This window comes from Cheilinus undulatus, linkage group 5 (genome assembly GCF_018320785.1).
Source record: "Cheilinus undulatus linkage group 5, ASM1832078v1, whole genome shotgun sequence".
Taxonomy (NCBI): Eukaryota; Metazoa; Chordata; class Actinopteri; order Labriformes; family Labridae; genus Cheilinus; species Cheilinus undulatus.
Window position 1 is genome coordinate 43,287,490 of NC_054869.1, and position 9,435 is coordinate 43,296,924.

At 38.1% G+C, this 9,435-nt stretch overlaps 1 protein-coding gene across 1 annotated transcript; it reads right to left on the minus strand.

The window, feature by feature from the left end:
* Positions 1-1,200, minus strand: LOC121509772 (C2 calcium-dependent domain-containing protein 4C). The gene has a single exon (XM_041787432.1). The coding sequence runs from the start codon at positions 1,198-1,200 to the stop codon at positions 1-3; it is 1,200 nt and encodes a 399-aa protein (XP_041643366.1).
* Between the last annotated feature and the right edge of the window lie 8,235 nt (positions 1,201-9,435).

The following is a 9,435-nucleotide window of genomic DNA, read 5'->3' on the forward strand; positions in this document are numbered from 1 at the left end:
CTACCGTTGTTGAAGACGGAGTAACTTAGCCAGCGGTTTTATGACCACTCCGATCACAGTCCCCCTCCTCTGTGCTGAACCTACAGGTTTATCCACCACTTTTAACCTGAGCTGCAGCTCCGTCAGATCCTCTTTACTGAGCTCTGTAAAGAAGAAATCCTCATTAAACACAGGGCAGCGGCTGTCCCTCGTGGTGGCGCTCTCCTGCGGCTGCAGCATCCCAGGGGTCAGACACAGATTCAGCGCGCAGTTCATGGCCAGTCGGTTGGTGCCGTTATACACCCCTTCTACAGACATCACATGAACTCTGACTGTGGAAGAGGGCGAGTGAGTATTGGAGGATGTAATGAGCTCAGCAAGGAGATGCACCCTACCTCTTCCTTGCAAAGGGAGGACGTACTCTTGCTGAAGTCTATCCTGGCTGCAAGCTGAGGACAGGCACCTTCTGTCTAGGTTTGGAGGACTACAAGGAGAAGAGGTCAGACTTAAAACACCTTTATTCTTCTTCCATCTCCCTCTTTCCTCCCTGTTGTCATTCAAAGAAGGACAGGATGTTGCTCCTTTGAGATGGCCGCTGTCGAGGGAGGGTTTATCACTATAAGGTGAACTTAAGGGGGAAGAATCACTGGAAGACTGCGCTTCACTTTCTGTGCTTCCTGTCTCTGACAGGCTTTTGCTTAAAAACAAAGGAAAGAAACCAGTTAAAGTTTTCTTTGTCTGGTTCTTCTCTGCCAGTTTGGGCAGTGCTGTAGGGATGCTTCTATCAAACTTGTAAACAGGGCATTTTGAGAGGAACAACGACTCTTTCCTTCGTGTGTTCGGACTTTCATACATCCCAGCCAGGCCATATGCTTCAGCTGAGAATGGCAAAGGCTTTTTTGTAGCTGTCAAAGCTACAAACACGTCACCATTCTTCTTTACCTTTCCATAGGCAGTCCTTGGAGAAGTGCTACTCTCATGTGTCTGACCACGCCGGGACAGTGTCTTTGTATCTGCCTCCTGCAGTAGGTTTCTTTTGCAAAGCCGTGGTGGCAGGCAGAACTCTGGGATCTTGTCTGGAGTGAGGATGTTGTAAGGGAGGTTGTGAGACAGACTTGTCATAGAAGGCAGACAGATATCCTCTTCACTCTTCCCCATGTAACGGCTCAGCTCAAGAGGGATGCTCTCCATGCTCTCTCTGATCTTTCCAATGAACCACATGGTTGTTTTTTGATGATCTGGTGAAAAAAAGGTGTAAAATTTGTGCAAAAATCCACCTTTTTTTCCTTTGGCAACAAGAAAAACAATATTATTAATGCAAATGTAAAAGAAAACTCAATCTTACAATTATAAGGATACAAAGTCAAAGTTTTTGCTAAGTTTTGAAGATCAAAAATCTGTTTTCACCTGCAGGGATCTTGATGTGTCCAGGCTCAAAGAAAAATGAGGGACTGAAGTGCCAATGACAGATTTTAGATGGCTCTGCAACATGGGTCTGCTGCCCCCACATGCGTCACAAAACTGGTAAGTTACACATCAGAGGTTGTATTGAGTCACTTGGCTCCCATGTGAGACTGTTGGGTGGGTGGCAATCAGCATAGGGTGCATTGGTGTGCACTTAAGAGTGTGATGTCAGAGATTATTCAGTGGTTCGCATCAGCGTTTTAATATGCCTTTCTATTGTTACATAAAAACAGGAAGGAAAGTCAGTGAAGGATCAAATTTAATGCTCCATATTCAGCCTTTACATACAGCACTGGGAATTTAAATACAGTGAAATATGTAAAATAATGCCAACACTGAATCAGGTACATTTCAACATCTGGGGTTAAAGTTTTAAGATATCCTCTGGTTCTAATATGTTTGTCAAAATATTAACTGTTAACTGGCTATTGGTTTGTTGCTTCAAAGGGAAGAATAAAATGCATCTTTTTAAGTATGGTAATAATATTTTATTATTTACTTTATATTTTCAATATTGTGTATTTTAATCTCAACCAATTCCTCAAATTTTTAATGATAAGGGCAAATATACCAAAGCTTTAAAACAAGACTACAGGTCTTCAGTCATATTTTTAACTTCAAAGAAGGAGTACACTTCCAATGTTTTGGTAGCATTTTGGTACCAAAAGCAAAAAAAAGTAAAAAAATTCAAATGAAAAACAAACCCTATTAAGGAAAGTTTGTTTTGATGTTATACTATGGCAGTGTTAACTTTGGCAGCTATTTTTTTCAATCTAATCTTAGTCGGTCTTAGTCTGAAATTTTCTTTAGTTTTATTCTCATATTAGTCATTTTCACTCTTGAAAGTTTTAATCTGGATTTAGTCGCAAAAAACCTAAAACATGTTCGTCGAGTTATATTTCATAAAAGTAATTGCAGTTAGTCAGCAGTTTTCATCAAATGTTCAGTCTTTTTCTACTAATTTGATCATCTAAGTTATAAAAATATGATATAATTAATCATTAATTGCAATTAACTAGGATCCACAATTAGTGCACTAATATTTTTTAATCATGATTAATCGCATGCTTTATTTTTGCCTTCAACATAAAATGATGTCCGTAAAATGAGTCCATCACTGCTCCTTAATGTCTCATTTCACTTTAAAGACTCACAGACAGCTCAGTGGACAAGTCAGTCAATTAAACCTTGTGTTATCAAACGTTAGCTTTTACTGTTCACATATTTCCTTTTCAGTACATAACCAGTTAACAAGTCCGTCACCCTAAGTTTAAGAAGGCAGAAAAATCTAAAATGACACAAGAACAGACTAAATTGCAAAATAGAAGAATTTCAGCATGGGATACAAAGGGTGTGATTAATCATGATTAACAACAGAAATCCTGAGATTAATCGCGATTAACAGTTTTACTGGCTTGCCCAGCAAACCCATCGCCCAATGCACAAGTCTGAGTCTGCTGATCTCGGCCTTGCAAGAATGAAGGACTTTTATCTCAAATGCAGTACTTTCATAGCAGAGATGGCATCATTCATTTTTTATTTTGACACCCTTTTTAGTACTTGTTAATGATTTCAGTCTTCTGTTATTTGGTGGAAACATGAGACAACAATATGTTTGTAACAGAGCTCATTCATGTGTTTTATATTGCAGGGAAAACAAGCCCATCTCTTCTCCAAACAACTGAATTTATTCTAGTTTCTCACCAAAACCTTAATTTCCTTTTCTTGAAGTTTCATTTAAACACATCACGATTACTTTTTATTTACCTTTTCTTTATTGTTGGTTACTGAACACACCATTACTTGTCACCTCCTTTAGTTAGCTAATTAAATTTTATCCTGCTGGATTTGAACACAGATTTCCACACTGGATTCGTATTTCTCAGTAATGCTTGACAAAATTTAGGTGTGTTTATTAACATGATTTTGAAGAAGGCTGTTCTGTAGCTACAGTCAACATTATTAGCCGTAATGTTCCTACCAGCAGCAGACAGAGCAGATTTTTTTTAACCAGGTACCATTCTTGGTTTGATTTGATGCAATTACTACCCCTGGCATATGCAGAAGAGTTACAGATTTAACCCACCTTAAAGGTTGGCTATCATGATAACTCTAATTCATAATAAGTCACTTTACTAAGATGAATGATTGAGGTTTTCTAAAGTGAAAATAGTAAAAAATTCAACAGATTTATCCTGGGATTAAAAGCCTTGAAGCATGTTGATTGGTCTTGATGTCATAACTTTAATCTGCTTTTTAAAAAAGCTGCTGACCCTTCGATCAAAGCCTTTCAAAGGCAGCAGCACCCCATGCCTACAGACAGCACCCACCACCTCAAAGACCCACTCACCTTTAAACAGTAGGCAGCCCAGTGGACACCTGATGTTTACTTACGTAGCTCTCAGTTTGTAGTGCATATTCTTAATCAGGTCCAACTTGATAAGAGGCTGTTTGAATGCAAGGAAAAAATGATAATGATGGTCAAAAGTAGAATAGATGCAAACATAGCTTTTTAATTTAAGTATTATGTTTTTTAATCTGTCAGAAAACTTTATCAGCCATATTGTTTTTGCATTTCTTTGGCCTTACTCTAATTTCAGAGATTTGTGCTTCCACACATGTCAAAGCACTGTGTAAATCCTTGTTTCAAAAAGTCCTATACAAAAAAGGGTATTATTATTATTATTATTGATCAACAACTCCTATTCCAAAAAAAGTTGGGGTGTAAAATTGTAAATGAAATTGAATACAATTATTTTCAAATCTTATAAACCCATATTTTATTCACAGTTTAACATGAAAACACACCAGATGTTGAAACTGAGCCATGTTACTATCTCATGAAAACTACAAGTTTATTCTGAATTTGATGGCAGCAACACATCTCAAGACAGTAGGGACAGGGCAACAAAAGGATGGAAAAGTAAGTGGTCGAATAAAATAAAAGCTGGAGAAGCATTTAGCAATGAATTGGGTTGATTGGCAACAGGTCAGTAACATGCCTGGGTATAAAAGAAGCATTTTAGCAAGACAGAGTCTCTCAGAAGTAAAAATAGGCAGGAGTTCACGAATATGTGAAAAATCGGTGTCTAAAAATTTATGAGCATTTCAGAAAAATGTTCCTCAATATGAAATTGCAACTTTAAATTTCCCACCATCTACAGTATCAACAAAGATTCAGAGAATCTGGAGAAATCTTTGTACACAATGCAAGTCAATATTGGATGCATGTGATCTCCGGGCCCTCATGTGGCACTGCATTAAAAACAGGCATGATTCTGTACTGAAAATCACTGCATGAGCTCAGGAACACTCCCAGAAATCATTGTCTGTCAACACAGTTCACTATACTGTCCACAAATGCTAGTTAAAGCTGTATCATGCAAAGAAGAAGTCATGTGTGAACACCATCCAGAAAGGCTGCTGTCTACTCTGGGCCAAGCTCATTTAAAAGGCAAAATGGAAAACTGTTCTGTGGTCAGATGTGTCAAAATGTGACTTTTTTTTTGGAAACCATAGATGCTGAATCCTTTGAACTAAAGGAGGGTGTCCATCCTGCCTGTTATCAGTTCAAAAGCCTGCATTAGTGCCTATGGTGTGGACAGCTTACACAGGCACTCTGGAAGGCACTATAAATGCTGAAAAGTATTTAGAGGTTTCAGAGCAACATATGCTCACATCCAGACAACATCTCTTTCAGGGAAGGCCTTGCATATTTCAGCAAGACAATGCTAAACCACATAACCTGTCCATCACAGGCATGGCTTCACAGTAGAAGAGTCCAGGTGCTGAACTGGCCTGCCTGCAGTCAAGACCTTTCACCGATAGAAAACATAGCTCAACATCTGATATGCTGATTATTCCTACTGTGAATAAAACATTATCTTTATTTAGACTCGAAAATCACTGAGGGAGAGCCCTCATTTACAACGATCGAGCAGATAAAGGAAAAATGCATGATAAACAATAAGAATATAACAAACATAATCTATACATATAAAGTACAGTAACAAGATTAAAAAAAACAACATAATATCAATTAGAAATGGAACATCAAAGTCAATTACAACAGGTGCAATCAGAGGTCAAGAAATTCTGAACTAATGATCTGAAATAACCCAAAGAAACAAGTTCTTTGGAAATCACTGCATTTTGCTTTTATTTACATTTTACACAGTGCCCCAACTTTTTTGGAATTTGGGTCGTACTTAATTGATATTCTCCCATTGGACACATCACTAGCTCCTAAAACTAATACTATGTAAAGAAACTAAACACTGAATTTATCATCATCCAACATTCTCATACTGTGAATATAAGACTAGAGCAGTGATCTGTGAGCCCCTTTGTTCTGATTTTTCTGACCACAGGAGGGCGGTCTTGGATCACATTTACTATCTTAAACTTCTGTTTGTCTCTGTGTCAGTGGAAAACAGTTTATACGTATTTTTGTACAGTATGATGAGCTTTATTACATGAGGATATCGGAATAAAAGGTCAACAGAAATTAAAATCCAGGTTTATTCAGATTTGTTTAAACTCAACGCAGACATAAACACACACTTTGCACTCCTCTGTCTTCATTAAACAACGCCTTCTAATAAACGCTAAGTAAGTGACAACACCCTTGCCATGGCAGTGTGTGCCTTCTTGTGTGCATACATTGTGCTGGTGTATGTGTGTCAGAGAGACTGAGTATGAAGATGATGAATACATTTGGGAGGAGTTAGGGGCCCCCGGAGCACCGTGGGGTCAGGAGGCTTTTTGTGCGAGTGAAGATCGACTTTATTACAGCAATAAAAACTCAGAGTGCTCTCTGTAATGGAGAGATAAATGATTGGGAGTCAGAGGAGGACCTTGCCTTTGACCGCTGTCAAGGCTGCAATTAACGCTAACGAGGGAACTGAGCATTGTCACTGAGTGCACCAACGCTGCATTAGTCTTCAGACCTTTGTGTTCTCCAGCGCTACATCTTATAAACAAATGATTGTTAATGTTTTATTTGTGAGTTTCACTTTGTTTATTCATTGTTTATGTACTGTTTCATCTAATCACCAAAAATACGAGTGAGGCCGCTCCAAGGAAAAATGTTTGGGAAACGCTGCCCTAGATATTTCCAGACTGTTGTTAAAAGAAGACGGAATGGTACACAACTGTAAACATGACACTGTCCCTACTTTTTTGTGATTTCTACCGTCAAGATCAAATGAGCATTTAGTTTTCATGAAATGGTAAAATTTCTGTTTGCTGTAGAAAAGCATGAAGAATCTAAGGTTTTAAAAAGTTACGGCTACGTTGCACACAAGGTTATGATATATTTGATCTTTCTGCTGATCTTGCTGCTGTATTTTAAGTTTCTTTCATGAACCTGCAGTTTTTTAATTATCAGAGAGGCACAGAAATAACTAAAAAAAAACAAAGCTTTACAGCCACTTTAATGACCTCCCCTCACCGCAGTACTGGTAAATATTATAACTGATGTCTCGTGTCTCTCTAACTGCTGTAACTTTATCCTTGTATCCTCCGGCCCTTGGCTATAAGTGACCTTTCAGCCTTCCTGCAGCACAAAGAAGCACAATAGAAACTCCGTTTCATGGAAGGTAACTCTTTCAGACCTCATCAGTAAGAAGAATCACTCCTAGCTGTTCATTCAGACTCACTTCAATGTTAAATATGGGACAAGAAGTCGTTCAAAGATCAGTCAAAATAATCCTTTGTAGACTCTCTGTGGTTTGTCTTTGTTTAAAGCATCTCCAGCTCAAATGTTAAGGATCAGTTTGTGCTTCTTTATTATGTGTGCAAATGTGTGCCTGAAAAATCGATTGTTGGCAAAAAGTTATTGATGCACTGAAAGATTAAGCTGAAATTTTGCTTTACTCCATGTTGTTTTACTTCATTCCCCATACTAATGATTAAATCTGGTGTTTTCTCCCCCACAGATTTTAATTAATTTATCCCCTTTTTCAGGACAACAGAGCTTTTACAGAATAATGTGATGATTATACAGTCAATTACCAAAATGTTTCACTTTTGCAGAAAATTTGAGTAAAATAAAATGTATGCATGTTTGTCCTGCCATGGTTTCTGTAGTGATCTGCTTTTTAAATATGTTTGTTTTGTCCTGCATTTCTTTGTTCAGTCACATGTTTACTTCCATTAAAGGTCAGAATTTTATATTTTTGTTTAATAAATTTAAGTGGTCAAAAATTTCTCATAAATTTAGGTTTTGATACCCATGAAGGAGGAAGCGGTGTGTGTGTGTGTGTGGGAACCACTGTTTTGGAGTATAGACTATTTTTGACAACTTTAATAAAAGGAAAGTTCCAGACATTTTTATTGACAATTTAGAAAGTGCTAAGGAGTTCATTTTCAAGTGTTCATGACAGAAATAAAAAACTATTTCCATATTAGGTGTCTATGACTTCTTCTTTATATTATAATAATCTGTTGAAAAAATAAAGTCAGGGCTGTTTCTAGCTTTTTTGGGGATCTTATGCAAGATGCTGTTCAGGGGCCCCTACTTTACCAAACTACAATGGAAAGGTTCCCAATCGATTAGATGATCCACAAACATCTACTCCATGAGTAAAGCAGGCTACAGTCATGATAAACATCTTAAATTGAGCCACTTACTCAAGATAACTGATAAAAAATGATATAACAAAGAAAACAGCAATCGTATGTATGTCAATAAATAAAACAGATAGTGAGTGTTTAAAAACAAACCAAAAAAAAACGTTTTGAAAGCAACAATACAACTCAAGTTTTCACTGCAACACACACTCTCACACCCCAAACAATAATAGAATAAAGAAAAAAAGAAAAGCACTAGCCACAGCTTATCATTATGTCTTGTTTTATTCTTACATCTGACAACATTATTTGCTAAGCAGATAAGGGATAGACAGGCCATTTTAAAGGTCACATATGTAAAATACACCTTTTCAGGCTTTTTTTTTTTTAACCAAAGTATGTGCCTCTGGCCTGTCCATAATCCCTCCAAGAATCAGAAAACCCCCCCCCTTCCCACCTTTCAGAAAATGTGTGCTGAAACAATCCGTTCTCAGATTTTTCCCTCATGATGTCATGTGGGGGGTTAGCACTGCCCCCAGGTTCGGTTGGCCCTCCCCCCTTGGAAGAAAGTTCTGCCCTCCTCCTTCCACATCCATTAAGCCCTATCCATTTCCTGTGTGGGGTGGAGTCAGACAGCTCATTAACATTTAAAGCTACAGACACAGAAACAGCTCATTCTGAGCAGGGCTGAACCAGACATGCAAAAATCCAATACAGTAGTGTTTTTTCAGCAACAAACCTCACGGGCATGTTTTGGGGACCTCTGAGACCAATATAAACTTGTCTTAAAGGGGTAAAAAATTTGACCTTTAATTCTCCTCAGATGAAATGGAACATTCAGCTTTGGGGCCCCCTAGTGGCTTGTGGGGCCCTATGCTTCTGCATAGTTTGCATATAGCAAGAAACGGTTCTGAATAAAGTACCTGTAGGGTAAAGTAAGTGGTGGATGTGGTGAGTAGGCACGGCCTTGGTTACTTCTGGTCAGGTTGCAGGGTTGTCATCAGCCCCTGGTAGTGCTGTGGATGTCCAAAGTCCTCCACATTACCAGGGGTGAAAAGGCCTGGATAACAGAGATGTCACTGAGGTTGACCTTGGCTGCTGAGTGACACACGTGTATCGACATGTGTTGACGCTGACCACCCACAACCCCAGGTCATGGAACATCAGGTCCATGCCTAAAACTAATGCACATGACTATTTGCGTCTTTTTAAATTAAATTATGGGGAAAAAATGAACTTGTTGATGATACTATAATATTTCGAGATGAGTCTGTGCATCATGTTTCACCATTCAGATGAAGAATACTGAAATATGATTTGGTGCATAACACCAAACTCTTCCTGAATTATACTTTTAATGCAATAAAAACATGAGTGAAGAGTAAAGGAAATTGTCTTTTAGGGGAAAGGTTAAAAAAA

Bases quoted from the DNA above. Each gene is read 5' to 3' on its own strand.
- LOC121509772 (XM_041787432.1), bottom strand. From the start codon at position 1,200: ATGTGGTTCATTGGAAAGATCAGAGAGAGCATGGAGAGCATCCCTCTT.